The 15828-nt window shown below is 33.1% G+C and overlaps 1 protein-coding gene across 4 annotated transcripts; it reads left to right on the top strand.

Moving 5' to 3' along the window:
- Nucleotides 1-2016: 2016 nt before the first annotated feature.
- LOC147405689 (FAD/NAD(P)-binding oxidoreductase family protein) lies at nt 2017-13674 on the top strand. 4 transcript variants are annotated; one of them, XM_086433493.1, is made up of 16 exons: nt 2017-2161; nt 2250-2375; nt 3523-3582; nt 4192-4305; nt 4392-4479; nt 5886-6031; nt 6180-6281; nt 9939-10010; nt 10084-10183; nt 10268-10350; nt 11096-11173; nt 11284-11382; nt 11470-11520; nt 11610-11666; nt 11761-11802; nt 13209-13674. In XM_086433493.1, the coding sequence occupies exons 1-16, from the start codon at nt 2057-2059 to the stop codon at nt 13329-13331; spliced, it is 1446 nt and encodes a 481-aa protein (XP_086289619.1). In that variant the 5' UTR covers nt 2017-2056; the 3' UTR covers nt 13332-13674. The 4 variants fall into 4 exon arrangements, with proteins under 4 accessions (XP_086289619.1, XP_086289621.1, XP_086289620.1 ...); XM_086433495.1 differs by lacking the exon at nt 4192-4305; XM_086433494.1 differs by lacking the exon at nt 11470-11520.
- Nucleotides 13675-15828: the final 2154 nt, after the last annotated feature.

Raw genomic sequence — 15828 nt, 5'->3', positions numbered from 1 at the left:
AATGTTCTTTGAAGCTTCTTGTTAGGGGAGGCATTAGGTCGGGTCATGTTGTGTTCATGTCATATTGAAGTAATGGTATTGTGAAAATATACCAAACCCAAACTTGACCCATTTAATAATTATGTCAAAAACTTAAATCCCAACTTGACACATCTATTAAATAGATAAGTTAATAAAATTATAATCTTAATTTAAATAAATAAATAAATTTCCACCGATAAAATAAAATAGTATTACTACAAATAGAGTCACACAGCCATCTATATAATAAAACACAATTGAATTGATACAGTTGTGAGATTAACTACTTAATTACTTTTTCTCTTTAAACCCTCAATTTTATTTCAATTCCTCTAAATTTATTATATTTCTTCTTTTACTTATTTTAACCTTTCTCAAAATTCTTTAATATTACCCTTTCAAATTTTTTTTTTTTTCGCTTTTATATGCTTAAATCTTAACCCTCTCAACAAGTTATAGTTTTATGTGACCTATTTTATTTCTTTTACATTTTACCCCTTATAATTTTACTATATTTGCTCCTTTACTCCTTTAACATATTTTATTATTTTTCATCGTTTACTCAGTTAATCTTAAAAATTTATAATATTCCAAACTCAATTAGATTTGACCCAAATAAACGAATTTAGTGTCTTCTTCGAGTCATGTTTGCAAGTCGTGTAAAAATTGTCACTCCCTATTCCAATATTATTTTTTTCACTTTTACCTCCTTAACTTGATAAATGATACCGGTGTCGTAGGCACAAGTGAATTCTAATCTATATAATAAAATACAATGATGAGATCCACTTGTCTATCTATATAATAAAACACGGAAGATGGAAGTCATTTGTGGGGAATAAACATCATATCCAACTATAATGACCCCACTTTATTGAATTTCTCTTAGCCATTCAACTTCATTGTCATTAGTTTCCTCTTCATTACCCCCTTCCCTTTTAAAATAATTTCCTTCTAACTTTGCTATTTTTTTTCTTTTACCTATTCAACTCCAAATATATTTTAATAATACCCCTTCAATTTATCACAACCAATTAAAGGGACAAGAAAAGAAGAGAAAGAAAAAATATATATAATTATTTAAAAAATACCTTAAAACATTTTCTATATTTTATAAAATTTGAAAAAATATAATATGAAAAAGTTTTGCAAAATTTGAGACACCCCTTATGTTTCATAATTTAAAACGACATGTTAATGACAGAATAACCAAATATGTCTATGACATTCCTAACCTAGACTTGACTCATTTAATAATCATGTTAAATGAGTCAACATTATTAAGACTCAAACCCACTAATTTCGTGTCGTGTTCCTAGGTTGTGATAAGATTGTCACCCCGACTTCTTCGAGAGTCGTGACATCATATATCAAGTTGCTTTTCCACATGTCATGACGAGTTTCCCCATGTTCATTTCATTTTTTTTTCTTTTAATTTGAAATTGGATTCCTATCCATACTTTTATGAAATCCAGATGATTTGACCTGAAATTTTGTAAAAATAAAAAAAGACCCAATTTGAAGTGCATGTCTTTGATGAGATTGAACTGAAGTTGGACCATTGTTCGACTAAAATGGTTTTGGTTTTTACTATGAAAATAGGTTTGTCAATGGATCGAATTCAGATTGGATCAGAGTTGATTTGGTTCCGATCTAATGAGGATTGGATCCGATAAATATCGAATCAAATTTTATCGGAACTCAATATTAAGATCCAAATCCGATCCATTGACAATCAGATTGTATCCGGATCGAGCTAACCGCAATTTTATATACAAAATCTAAATAAACTTCGTACATCCCAACAAATGAATGATATAATTTACATACTTTCTAACATATTATCAAACCGGGACATGATTGACCCAGATCCGATCCAATAAGATTCCAGATCGAAACGTTACCGGAACGGATTGGATTTCGGGTCTGATCCGATCCATTGACAGCCCCACTGAAAAACATTGCCTGATGAGGTTAGTATTTGAAAGTCTGGAACTGAAAGCTTAAGCCAAAACAAGTTGAAGAATTGCTAAAAATGCTAAGAAGCTCCATTACAGGGCACTTCTTCTTCATCCGTTCTAGGGTTTCTTTCAACAACAGAAGAAGATTTAGTACTTCAAGCATCCCAAAAGCTCAACAAGTAACTCTTTCTCTCTCTCTCTAATCTCTCTAAACTCTCACTCTCTCTCCGTATCTCTCTCATTCTGAATCTTTGATTTTGTTGTTAGAAGAGTGAAGAGTTATTGGTGGTGATTGGGGGTGGAGCAGCTGGAGTATATGGAGCCATTAGAGCTAAAACTGTAGCACCTCATCTTGGTGTTGTGGTTATTGAGAAAGGGAAGCCTTTATCCAAGGTTAGTTTTAATTTTACACTTTTGTTCTAAAGGTAGGAAGAAAATCAAGTGTTTCTATTGTAATACAGTGAAATTGGTTACTAGGCATAGTAACCAACTTTGGATTTTGGCAATTCTTTGGTGGGAGAGTCAAATATTTTAATTCGGATAAATGTGGGTAAGTTTCGAAAAAAAAATTTGGGGACTAAAGAAATGATATTTTTAACTTTTTTTCAACAAAACCCATCATCTTCAACCTCCGTAAAAACCCTATCTTGTTCTTGAGGGGCGTCAAATCGGTTAATTCGGATAAAATTTGCGAAAGTTTTGAAACAAATAAGCCCGGGAAATTTTGGGGATTAACAAAATGACATTTTTAAGTATCTTCCCCAAAACTCATCAGCTTGAACCTCCATAAAAACTCTATATTGTTCTTGTTCTTGAGCTTTGAAGGTTGATGAAGATAAAATGTTGAGGTTGAAGGGTAAACTTTTTATAATAGTTGGCAATTAATCACACATTAATTTGTCAATTTCATCAGTTGGTTCTCTTATTCGGTTATTTTTTTCCTTGAATTTTGGAAAAATTGTGACATTGGTCCTAGACTCCTAGGTCTTGGGTTTTGAGATCCCTCATTTATTGAAAACACTTGCAATAACAAAAGACATGGCTCTAGATGGAAAAAACTTTAAAGCGGGAGGGCTGCTTCAAAATTTTGAAGAAACCCTCTCCATTAGATTACACGTTGCATTTCCAATGAGGTATTCCAAATTTTGGTGGAAATGCAGGGGTGTGAAATAAATTGAAAACCCCACGTGTCTTGTAACAAGGAGGGTTCCTTCAAAAATTTGAAACGACCTGCCCGCTTCAAAGTTGGGCTTGCTCTAGATGGAGGAACATAATTTGTTCAACTGATCATGATGAATTGATGATATTGATGCTATAATTGATTAGGACCCAGCATTGAGTGGATATACTTGCTATTCCAGAACATGGCCTTTTGACAGAATTTAATAGATGAACAAAATTGGTTCAGCCGGCCTCAAATTTTTGGGATAAGGTTTCGATGATGATGATGACACCCTACCTGTAATTTGGATTTATAATGTTGTTGTTCTTTTCTATGTTTGCCACTTGTAAACAATGTATTTGTGTTTGTGATTTGTAGGTAAGAATTTCTGGGGGAGGCCGATGCAATGTGACAAATGGGCATTGCACTGACCAAATGGTGAGGAATATCATATTTTCAATAACATTCTTAAAAAGAAAAATAACTGATTTTTGACCCCTTTTGAATTTATAATATATTGTGTTGTTTTGTCGTTTGTATTTCAACATTCATTGAATGCTTGAGTAATTTTCTATTCACAAGTTGTCAATCTCTTAACGCAGGCTCTAAAATGCAGTCTCATCGTTGATGATTTAATGTCAAAATCTTATTATCCCTATCTGGTTAACAGATTATGAAAACAAAACCCATCTTATAGAAAGAACCCGTAATCCTCTTGAAATAGGTTAGACATAAAAAGTAGCCACATACAAATTTCTTGATGATTCTAGGCTTCATGGATGCTTTGGCATGGCATGCCATTGAGAATTAAAAGCACACACACACACAAAAAAAAAAAAAAGGAAGAAGAAGAGGAAAAAGAAAGAGTCTTACTGAAGAATAGTTAGTTCCTTGATATTTTCATTGGATTGGAAATGAACTTTCCTAGTATTGACCATAAAGTTGCCAGTGGAGAAGGTATAAATTGATGAAGTCTGAGTGTAGTATTTTTATATAATGGATGGGTATGCTGATTTTGAATTTTTAACGTGCCGCCAATTTGTGTAGCTTTTGGCAGAACAGTACCCAAGGGGTAACAAAGAATTGCGAGGATCCTTATTCAGTAAACATGGCCCAATGGATACTATGTCTTGGTTTTCTGATAATGGGGTCCAGCTTAAGGTTCTTTGAATCTTATGTATTTCAGCTATTTATTACTTTATTTTTGGACATTATGCTCATAGTCATTATTACCATTCTCTCTGCAGACCGAGGATGATGGAAGGGTATTTCCTGTCAGCAATAGTTCGTCTTCTATAATCGACTGTCTTCTGCTTGAAGCAAAGAGGACTGGAGGTATATTTTACCACCCAAGTGCCCATATTCCAATATAAAGTTCATTTCTTGATTAATTAGTTTGGGTGTCTTTTTTATCATCCATAGTGTAAATTAAATATGTTATGTATTCTATGATTATCAAGAAAGTAAATTAACGAGATGTAAGTAGTTGCACAAGCTATAAAGCTAGATATTTTTATAGTTACATGCCATCAGTTCGCAATTAGACCCTGCTTGGTACATCCACAAAATGCTATAAATCCAGAGTTTTATGCTGCAAGGTTTTGCCCCATTTATTAATGGAAATTGTAGGGTGTGAAAAACTTTCAGTGTGCAGTCAATGTAGGGCAATCAAGTACCCCACAAAAATTTTCGGCAATTTCCGAGGACCAACCAAGAAGACTGCATTTTCTTTTAAAACTGATCTATGCCGATTTGCGGTGTAACAAGCAGGACCTTATTTTCTCGATCCCTATTTGGTCTAATAAGGATTTATTTTGGTATTCCAAAAATATATATTTCCAATTAGAATTTCTAACAAATCCAATATTAATTGAATCAAGACTCAAAGAGCACAAGCTATTCTTGAAGATGATTTGAGACTCCCCCACATTCAACCATGAAATATTGGCAACGGCATTTCTGGCTTTCTACAATTCCAGACTCAAGTGAGTCATTTGGAGTTTACACAAACTCGCATAGCCTTTCACCCCCAATTTTTTTCTTCTTAAATTTGTGAAATCAATTAGTTTCAAAATAAAATGAATATTAGTTTGAACCAACTAGTCAAAGTCTCAATTTTCTAATGAAAATCAGACAAAGTTTCCACTTATGCAGATATTCAATTTGATTTTAGGCAAGCTAGAAACATGATTACCAAGTTCAGATTCGGGAACTATTTGCCCCGGCATGGGGTGGGGGGTTCAATTTGTTTTAATTCAGATAAATCTGGGAAAGTTCCTGAAAAAATTCAGAAAAACATTCTGGAGATTATGCAACTGATGTTCTGGGTCCTTCCCAAAAACCCATCATCTTCAACCTCCCTGAGATTGGAAGATTGAAGAAGATAGAATCTTTATTTTGAAGGGTAAACATTTTATCCTAAAGTTTGAAGATGATGTCGTTTTTTGGGAAAAAAATCAAGATTCTTATTTCAGATATGAAAAATAAAAGTGTTTAATAAGATTTTGAAGAAGATAGGTTTTTAGGGAAAAATCAGGGTACAAACTCTATTTTGTGTCATTTTATAATGTGGTTGTAACTTCTGTTATACTAACCGTGCACTATCTGCTGTGGAGCATGCCTTCTGCATTGTAGTTTTGTCTCACTATTGGTTATTCTAATTATTTATGTTGGTAACTACAAACTCTTTCATGCAATTTTGTTTGAAGCGAGTTATGCTGATATTTGAATTCTTCATTCAGTTTTATTGCAGACGGGCAAAGTTGTGACAAGTGCAAGTACTACCAAAAGTGGGAAATTTCTTCTCAAGATTGAGAAGCGTACTGTAGACTCTGTTGAGTATGTTGAAGCTAATTATTTATTGATTGCCAGTGGGAGTAGCCGACAGGTTGGGAGTCTCATCAACATCTTATATGCCTTATCCCAATTATTGGGGTGAGGTTGGGAAACTATAGATATTTATCCTCTATGATCAATTTTAATGTTGAGTGCCCGTGGATTAATGTTTTGTCGTGTGGATTTTATTTTGATCGTAGGGTTACACTCTTGCCATTCAACTGGGTCATTCAATTGTAGATCCCGTACCTAGCTTATTCACTTTCAAGATTGAGGATAACCAGTTGGCTGAGTTGTCTGGGGTAATGGTCTTCCAAAAATATGGATCTTTCCATTGAATGGATCTTCTTGTTGATGCATCATGTTTTTTTTTCTTTACAAAGTACTTATTTAAGTGAAGAACAAAGATGGTACCTGTTTTTTTTTTTTCCTTTTGGCTCCTATTTGACGATCGTTGTCATATATTCACATGATGAAACATAAGAAGTTCCCTAACATAAGATAAGGACAGATAACATAAACATGATGATCTGTAAGAATGATTATTGTCACGCCCCGAAATCCCAACACGAATCCCTATGATTCATCGGTTAAAATCTCGAGGTGTGAGGTAATCAATCACACAATCTAACAGAACATTCATAAATAATAATACTTATGAAAAGAAAATACACGCAGCGGAATAAACATTTAACTAACATCTATACGAGAGTCTAGAGCAAGCAGAAGAAATCGACAAACACTGATACAAGTCAAGATCTTTAATCTCATAATTCATCAGGTTACAAAAATTTCTAAACTAACATGTTTCTTATCTACAACCAAAAACCGCTAGAATCCTCTACTAGTCCTCAAAGACATGGCGGCGGCAAGACATCAATATGATCCTCCTCGAGGACCTCCTCAAAGAACGGTTCTTCAAAAGTTGAATAATCTGAAAGGGGAAGGATAGGGTGAGTAACAGGGGAATGTTACTCAGCAGGATGAACGCCGTTCTAACAGCGAGTCATACATGCACGAGTAATCATCAGAACAATTTAATAATGCAAGTTTTCATAATGTAACATACGATAAATGTCTAAGCATACTCAGTAAACAGTTATAATAACTTTCAATCTATCATTTTCAATCATTTAAAGTAACATATGCATCTTTTAAATGAAAACATCTATCAATCATTACAAAATAAGAAAAAGATACATAATAAGAACACGGCGGTGTAATCGATAAGAGAGCAGATGAACACGCCGATATAACCGCCTCGGCTATGGCAATACGATATTCCAAACTTAACCTCCGATGTGGAATCCCATCGTTATAATCTGATTTTGTGGCCGGTCTAGCATACCACGGTTGGATGACCATTTATCCGGCTCAGACTGGTCGTTGACCAAGAACCCAATACTGAGTTCAACTAACGGTGAGGTCGACCGTTTGACGACTACAGACTAATAGTGATCACTAACTAGCCCAGGAGACCCCTCGCGTCGAAGCCTATCAAGAGGCAATGCATGTGAACCCCGCCTATCTCTACACTATACAGAGACCGCCTTTACACACAACGTTCCCCAGAAAATAAGTAGGAGAAATTCCCGGATTTCATAAGCTATAATATGCTCTAAGGTATCCCATACTACCGAAGAGCATATGACATCTAGTGTTATCCTAGATTGACTCGTCGCTTCCGGATACACAGCAACGCGTCACTCTTTATGGGTTTTCTACAAACCTTTACTGGTAAACAAAATAATTTATTTTGTATATAATATATCATTTCTTTTTAATCGAAAATACAAACAAAGTCTGGTAGTGCCTTCCAGTGATAGTTATCTGTCATTTCCATCCATCAACCATCTCATCCCTCTATCTATCTATCACGTTTTACGTGGCATGGCCACTACGTAGAACTGGAGGCACTGTCCCATCAATCAGTCGAGAACATACGTTCTCTCTATCCATCCATCAATTAAATCGATCAATCTATCATCTAATTTCCTCCATATCTATTAAAGTAATTTTACTTTTAAAGTAATTCGAAATCCATAAAGCATTAACCAATTCCATTCGATGGTTTTGGTTGAGTCGAGAGACTCGAAAACAAAGATAAAACCATAAGCTGAAAATCTATGAAAATTTAACTAAGTGTTTAAAAATAATAATTTTTTTTTAAAGTCGAAATTGAAAACGAACTATTTATTTATTTATTAAAGAACTTAAAGTAATACTTAATTAGTTTTAATGAAATAAATGTAGGAAATGGGTATACATACTATATGGAAGCAACACAAAACAAATTAGAACCAAACTCAACATTCGGATACTTTTCCGAATTGCTGATTTTTCGTCGAAACTCGACCAAACTCGATCCAAATATCATATTAACTATAAAATGCTTATATTACATCAAATGAACTAAAACCAATCATAACTAAGCATGTAAACATGATTCAAATCGTTCAAATATGTATAAACTTAATGAAATAATCGATTTATCAACAATCATATGGATTTTCTATGAAATTATCGCATAACTAGAAGGTAGAAGGGAAGGCAACCTACATCAAGCTATTTTCAACGGTTGAACGAACTTTAAAATCACCTCCGGCCAATCTCCAAAATTTTCTTCCGGCGAAAATCGGATTTTTTTGCGTCCACGCGTAACCCTCGGCGAGAGGAACAACTTTCCTTCTTGCGCCTAAGCTCGGATCGTTCTCGTTTGGCGTAGATCTGAGTTTCAAATATTGAAGGAAAAATGGTTAAGATTTGTTTAGAGAGGAGAATAAGAAAAATCTGATTTTTCTAATAAAATTTAGATATTTATATCACTTAAGTTGGGACATACTTGTCATTTTGGGAATTGTTTTTCCCAAATGCCGAATTGGACAAACTTATACTCTATTTCGGGTGATTTTTCGACACGAATCTAATGATATGATCGGTTTCCTCAAATTACGTCTCTAAGGTGTCATTTACCTATTGTAAAATATCTAACGCGAAACTCGAGGATTTGATAACTTTTAAATCAATGCACGGATCTAAATTTTTTTCCTCGAGATACATTTTAGGATTTTCAGGTCATTACAATTATGACCCCAAATGAGAAACTGATCCACTCCAATGAATGCAAGCAAGTTAGCCAATGATTGAACAAAAAGTCTGCTATTTTACGGGACTAACAATGACAATGAATTGGGGTTGTACCTAAGTTTATAGTGGGACAATTGTCTTTGATGTCTTATATTTACACATAAATATCCCAAGGCTAGCTGTTAGTGAGAAGAGTCATCCAACTTTCTGTGCCCATCAGGTACTTTTTATTGACATTTTGGATTCAGTACTTATATTTTTTAATAGAGCTGCTATTGGCACCCCAACCTTTTCTTATTACACCCCAAGTAAAATTAAAAAATAGTCAATGGTTGAGAATAAGTAAAAGTTGGGGTGCCAATAGAATCTCTCTGTTTCTCTCCTAATTATAAACAACTGCTGAAGTTGTTTCAATGTGTTATATTTCTTTGTAATGTTGAAGTGATAACGTGAACCAAATTTTTGTAATGGTTCAATAGTGTGGTTTAATCCTTAATTAGGGTGTGATAAATAATTTATGAAAGGGGTGTAATAAGTAAACGTTGGGGTGCCAATAGCAACTCTCTATTTAACTGCAGTATTTTAGCTATAGTATCTTCAGTCAACTTACTCACTGATAAAGTTAATATTGCATGTTACCAATAAATGTCATCTTTTTTCCTTTAATGCTGGTTATGAAATCATTTAGCAGTCTTTCTCCCTGTAGTTTTTCTTTTGAGAGCTTCAATTTGCACACCAACTTTTGCTAACCACCCTAAGATGTGTGCTGACTCTTTCGTGATTTACATATCAATTGGGGTGGTGTTGGCAAAAGTTGGCGTGGCAATAAAATGAGCTTTAAAAACAAATACTTTAATTGTTTTTGTTCTCAGGTAACATTTCCTAAAGTTAAAGCAAAGCTGAAACCAGATAATAGTCGAACGAAGATACCACAATTTACCCAGGCATGTTTTTCTTGCTAATGTTGTTTGGAAACCTGAGAAGTACATGTTGTAACCTATACTTTTGGGGTTTTAGGTTGGGCCCATGTTAGTCACCCATTGGGGACTTAGTGGGCCAGTAATTCTCCGATTATCTGCATGGGGAGCACGCGATTTATTTGGATCAGATTACAAAGGCAAGATAATTTCGTTATTTCTTTTGTTTTATATATGTTGATTTTGTTTATCCTTGATTTCATAGCTTTTGGATCCAAATTCAGGTACACTTCTTGTAGATTTTGTACCCGATCTTCATATTGAAGATGTTAAGTCTATCCTTCTTCAGCACAAAGACCAGTTTGCGGTTTAATTCTATTCTCAGACCTCAAATTCGCCTAATAAGTTTGTAGATCTTTTGGTCAATTTTCATATAAATTTAGGTAGAAATTGATATTTTGATAATTTTATATTTCCTAAATGATTTTTTTTGGAAGTTTATAGAGAAGTTGGCACACATCATAGCCTTTCCTTTTAATTATTAGAGCTGTTTCCATTTTGCCTTTCATTCTGATCTTGGTTAAACATTCGCTTATAGATTTTGTTGTATATAATGAGTTATTTAAGTTCCATTTCGTTTAGAGAGCTCCTATTGGCACCCCAACCTTTACTTATCACACTCCAATTAAAAATAAAGAAAATAAGTGAATGGTTGAGAACATATAAAAGTTGGGGTTCCAGTTGAAGCTCTCTCATTTTTTTTTTTGGGTTTACGATTTTATATGAACCTAATCATGCTTGTAAACAACTACTGAAATTGTTTGAAAGAGTGTTATAATGTTTTGTAACATTTTGATTATAATTTGTGCCAAACCTTGGTAATGTTTGAAGAGTGTGTTTTAATGTTTAATTGGGGTTTGATAAATAATTTAAAATTGGGGTGTAATAAGTAAAAGTTGGGGCGCCGATAGCAGCTCTATTCTTTTAAAGAAGTTGGGTGTGTTTCGAGAATTTTCTTTTTATCTCCCATTTCTCACTATTTTTAACTCCATGTCATTCCAATTACCTTTCAAGACATTATATGAGGATTAATTCGTGTACATTTTTTGCAGAAGCATAAAATGCTCAATGCATTTCCTCCAGAATTTGGCCTAGTGAAGAGATTTTGGAAATACTTATTGGACCGTGAGGTTATATAACCTGCACATTTAGAAACGATCATACATTTAAGTGCCAATCATATAATTTTATTTTTTCTAACTTCTGAATGTTATATTTCTTTTCATGAACCCGTGTATAGGGTTTAGATGGAGACACCTTGTGGGCTTCCATTTCAAATAACTTTATAATTGGTGTTTCTTCCCTACTAAAGCAGTGTTCATTTGGTGTCAAAGGAAAGGTCTGGTTCTGATCTTCAAATATATATATATTTTTTTTGCTGTTAATAATTCACTGTAGAAATTTATTTGTCGATTTCATAATGAAGGGCCAATTTAAAGATGAATTCGTAACGGCTGGAGGTGTCCCACTGACTGAGGTTTTCACCCTCACTATTCCATCTCTCACCTACTGTTTTGTTTCTTTTTTGCCTGCATTGTAGCCTAACTTGTCTTACATCGTGTGAAGATCTCACTGAACACCATGGAAAGCAAGATACAACCAGGACTATTCTTTGCTGGAGAGGTAGCATTTTCCTTCCTTTATATATTTTTAAGAAGCTTTTTTTGCTCTACCAATGAAGGCCTACAGATTAATATAAAACTGAAACTCTTTTTAGGTACTCAACATTGATGGTGTAACTGGCGGTTTCAACTTTCAGGTAAGATGTGAAAGAAACTTCTCTTAATTGATTATATGTTTGTGTGTGTGTGTGTGAGTGTTTTTAGAAGCGTGTGAAGCTTATGCCTTGAGGTGTACCTCGGACGAGTCTCATTAAAAATGCCCTTAGGCATAAGGTTGAAACATAAAAGCAGTTAGGTTTTACACCTCAGACCAAGAGGCACCCAAAAGGCATACGCCTCGGTGTGAAACATACGCCTTTAGGCTGAGGCATAATGCCCTGCATTAATTTTTCTATTTTTTTCCTTTTTCTTAGTAATATATTTCTTCGTTTCTTCTTCTTCTCATTATTATTTTCTTTTTCTTTTTTTGCTTAACTTCTTTTTCTTTTTTTCTAACTAAACAAGATTTTATAATTTTTTTTTACTAATATTTTTCTTTTTCTTTTTATTGTTGTTAGCATGCAATATAAATTTTGTAATGTGTAAAGGGTTAGTGATCGGCAAGGTGAAGTTGGTCTCAAGGGGGTTTGAAACTAGGACGTGGGAACAATACTACACACATTATACCAACTTAGCTAAGTTGGCACTTCAACAAGAAAAATAATTAGAACATTTAGAAATGAATTTGAATACAAAACAGTAATACATGCAAATAAAATCGTTAGTTGAGTTGATTTATAAATATTTTTGTAGTATTATTGTTATGCAGAGGAGCTATTGAAAAAAAAAAAAAAAACTATTTGTATTTTTGCAATAAGTATAACATTGCAATTTATTGTAGAAATTTTCAATTATTCAAATACAAAATATTTCCCCTTGTTTTGGTTGCCATTGAACATTGACAACAAAATCTTTGCTCAGTTGATTATTGTTTAGAGTAGATGGGGCTGTGTTTGTAGCATTTCAATTGATTAGTGTTTAGGGTTTGGTTGTTTATGTTCCACTTGCTTTTGGTAAGACGTGTGGAGAGTTATTCCCACATCCTAGGTTCAAACCCACTTGAACCCATACTTCTTATGCTAACCACTAACCATGTTACCCATCACTAACTACTAATCAAGCATTTACCTATAAAAAAATAAACATAAATAAAATAAAATAAAATAAAAGAAGAACACTTTTGAAGGGAGCATTGGCACAAAATCCTTGCTTAGTTGATTATTGTTTTGAGTATATGGTGCTAGGTTCGTAGCATCTCAGTTTATTAGTGTTTAAGGTTTGTATGTTGGTTATTTGTGTTCCTCTTGCTTTTGGTGGGTAATCTCGACCCCTTTTTCAGAAATGAAGCTTTACTTTTCAAAAATAAAATAATAAATGCTTTTATAAGGGCATTCATGGAAGAAACATATTTGTAGAAGCTGTTAATGTCCCAATGAAGGCTTGGGCATTAGCATTATATATTTCATTTGACCGCAAAAATAATGAATCACCTTTGTTTTGGCAGAATGCTTGGTCAGGTGGATACATTGCAGGAACAAGTGTTGGTAAACTAGCATCAATTACTTCTGTAGAAGCAAGTTGTTCGAAGGAAACAGTTGACTATACATCAATATCATTGCCAACTTGATTTTGGATAGAAATGATCTATATACGTCTGGCATCATCATCACCATCTACACCTTATTCTAATTACTGGGGTCGGCAACGTGAATCATATTTCTCATTATGGCTCATGGAATCAAATTATTAATGTGGTAACTTAAAGCTTCTGAAACTTTAATGTTCAAGCTTCAATTGAAATGTAATCTAGTCTGCTAATGTGTGTTCTGTTTTTTGTATGTTAAGCATTATAGGATGATGTATTAGAATAGAGTAATACTAGAGTGAATGTGCCTGTCATTGCGTTCGATGCTAAGCTGATGTGGAGGTGTGCACTATATTTTATTTTATTCAAGTTTATTTCTATTTAATATGAGCATTTTTTATCGTAATCTTCTGATAAGAATCGTGTTGCCGCATCATATCGCCTTTTTCTAATACATCTTTACAATGCTTTTAACACATGGCATCCATTGGCATAGCCCATACTCAATTGTATTAATGGGCCACATTAACCAAAAGGTTGTCCTTGCAAAAAGATAATATTTTGAATTAAAAATAGGGGGCTGCTATGGCCACACCAACTATGTGCAATCTCTAGTGATTTATATATGAATTGGTGTGACATTAGCAAAAGTTGGTGTGGCAATAGCAGCTATCTTAAATACGTTACAAGTGGGATCTTGAGAAAAGGTTGCTTATGTCTATACCAATCCTTCTAATCAAGTAAACAAGTTAGATTTTAAAATGAGAGTTACTATTGCCACGCCAACTTTTACTAACACAATGCCACACCAACTGTATGCAATTCTTTGAGAATTGATGTGGCATTAGTACCTCTCTTTAAAATTTGTCTGCGATGGTGTTGACTAAAATGAGTCATCTCGATTTTGGAGGCAATTGGTGGATAGAGTCAATGTGCATATCCATCACATTGACTGGTCCGAGATTCAATATGACTAGCTCAATGTTTTGAAAATCTTGACGAATTCAACAGGGTTTGATGCTTTTTATAATATATAATTGATTTTTAATGATTGAAATGTTGGTGGTCTTATATAAAAATAAAATTTTGTAATTGGCTATCTACTAATCCACTATATTATAGAAAAGCAATAATTAATTAAATAGAAATAAAAAATTATAAAACATTGTAAAAAGTTTGAAACAAACTTGAAAACAAGTGGGTCCATAAAATCATCAAAATTGAAATTATACCAATACGACCATTAATCAATTTACTAAAGTCCAAAAAAAAAAAATCTTGTATCAGTTTTTCTCAGAAAACACGAGTTCTCTCTCTCTCTCTCGAGAAAAGAAATTCACAAGCCTTCCTCTAGAAAAGAAGTAAAATTCAACAACAGAAACTTGGATTCAAATTTTAGAGTAGATCAATCTTAAAAGTTATTCTTCATAGGTAAAATTTTCTTCTTAATTGATCAAGCACGAAGTCTGGAAAAAAGATAGTCTAGATATAATCTATACAAACGATTGAGTATTGCAAATTATCTATATAATAAAATACAATTGTGGGATTCACCGTTTACTATAATTACGAGGGACAAATGTCCCATTCACCCTTTTATGTGGGCCTCATGTTATTATCTTCTTTCTTTATCCCTTGAACTTTATCGTATTTCCTCTCTTCCCCTCTCTCTCTTTTTTCAATAATACTCCTTTAATTACTATTTTTTCTCTTTTTCCCTTTTAACCCCCAATTTTTTTAATAATACCCCTCTAATTTTATTAATTTTCCTTTTTTCACCCCCTTATGCCTACAGACTCTAGTCTTTTAAAAGCTAGGATATCAGTCTCAACCGATTAAATACAAATCCTTGCGGAAGAAAAAGAAAATCATACATCTTCCTTGCATTCGACAATTAATCAAAGGAGATCGCTTATTGAACGAATTTATAGTGATTTGTATCACTAATTTTTTCATCAAATTAAATAAAATCATGTGTCATCTTATTTTATGTATCTCAAAGATAGATCACAAAAAAATTATCAATAGAAATATCGATAATCATAAGAAGATAAATTTGACCAACACCCTTAGATGAGACTTTTTTGTAAATAATAATAATAATAAAAGATTTGGAGTCAGTTAAACAAATCCACTCCTACATTCTATTCACTATACGTATATTTGTAATTATTTTAATATTTAATAATTAAGGGAGTGAAAGCCTTTTTATGGACAAAATAAATAAATAAATAAATAAAAGTCGGTAAGTTGGTGGTTATATTTTGAAAAATCCAAATACATATAGAATTACTTTTTTAAGAGAGAAGTATATATATATATATATAAAAACATGGATAAATTTTAATTCTAAAAAAGTAACTTAAGTAATTTTGTAATTTAGGCAATTTAAATAATATATATTAAAAACATTTCATTAAACTACAAAAAAGTATGGGCAAACATGATAAATGTCACAGAGGGCATTATGATATAGATATGTTAAATAGAAAAGCATGATGAGACCCACTGTAACAAGTTGTATTAATTAATTCAAAAC

This window comes from Akebia trifoliata, chromosome 3 (genome assembly GCF_017979445.1).
Source record: "Akebia trifoliata isolate Shusen 1 chromosome 3, ASM1797944v1, whole genome shotgun sequence".
NCBI lineage: Eukaryota > Viridiplantae > Streptophyta > Magnoliopsida > Ranunculales > Lardizabalaceae > Akebia > Akebia trifoliata.
This window is presented reverse-complemented; position numbering and strand designations above follow the sequence as displayed.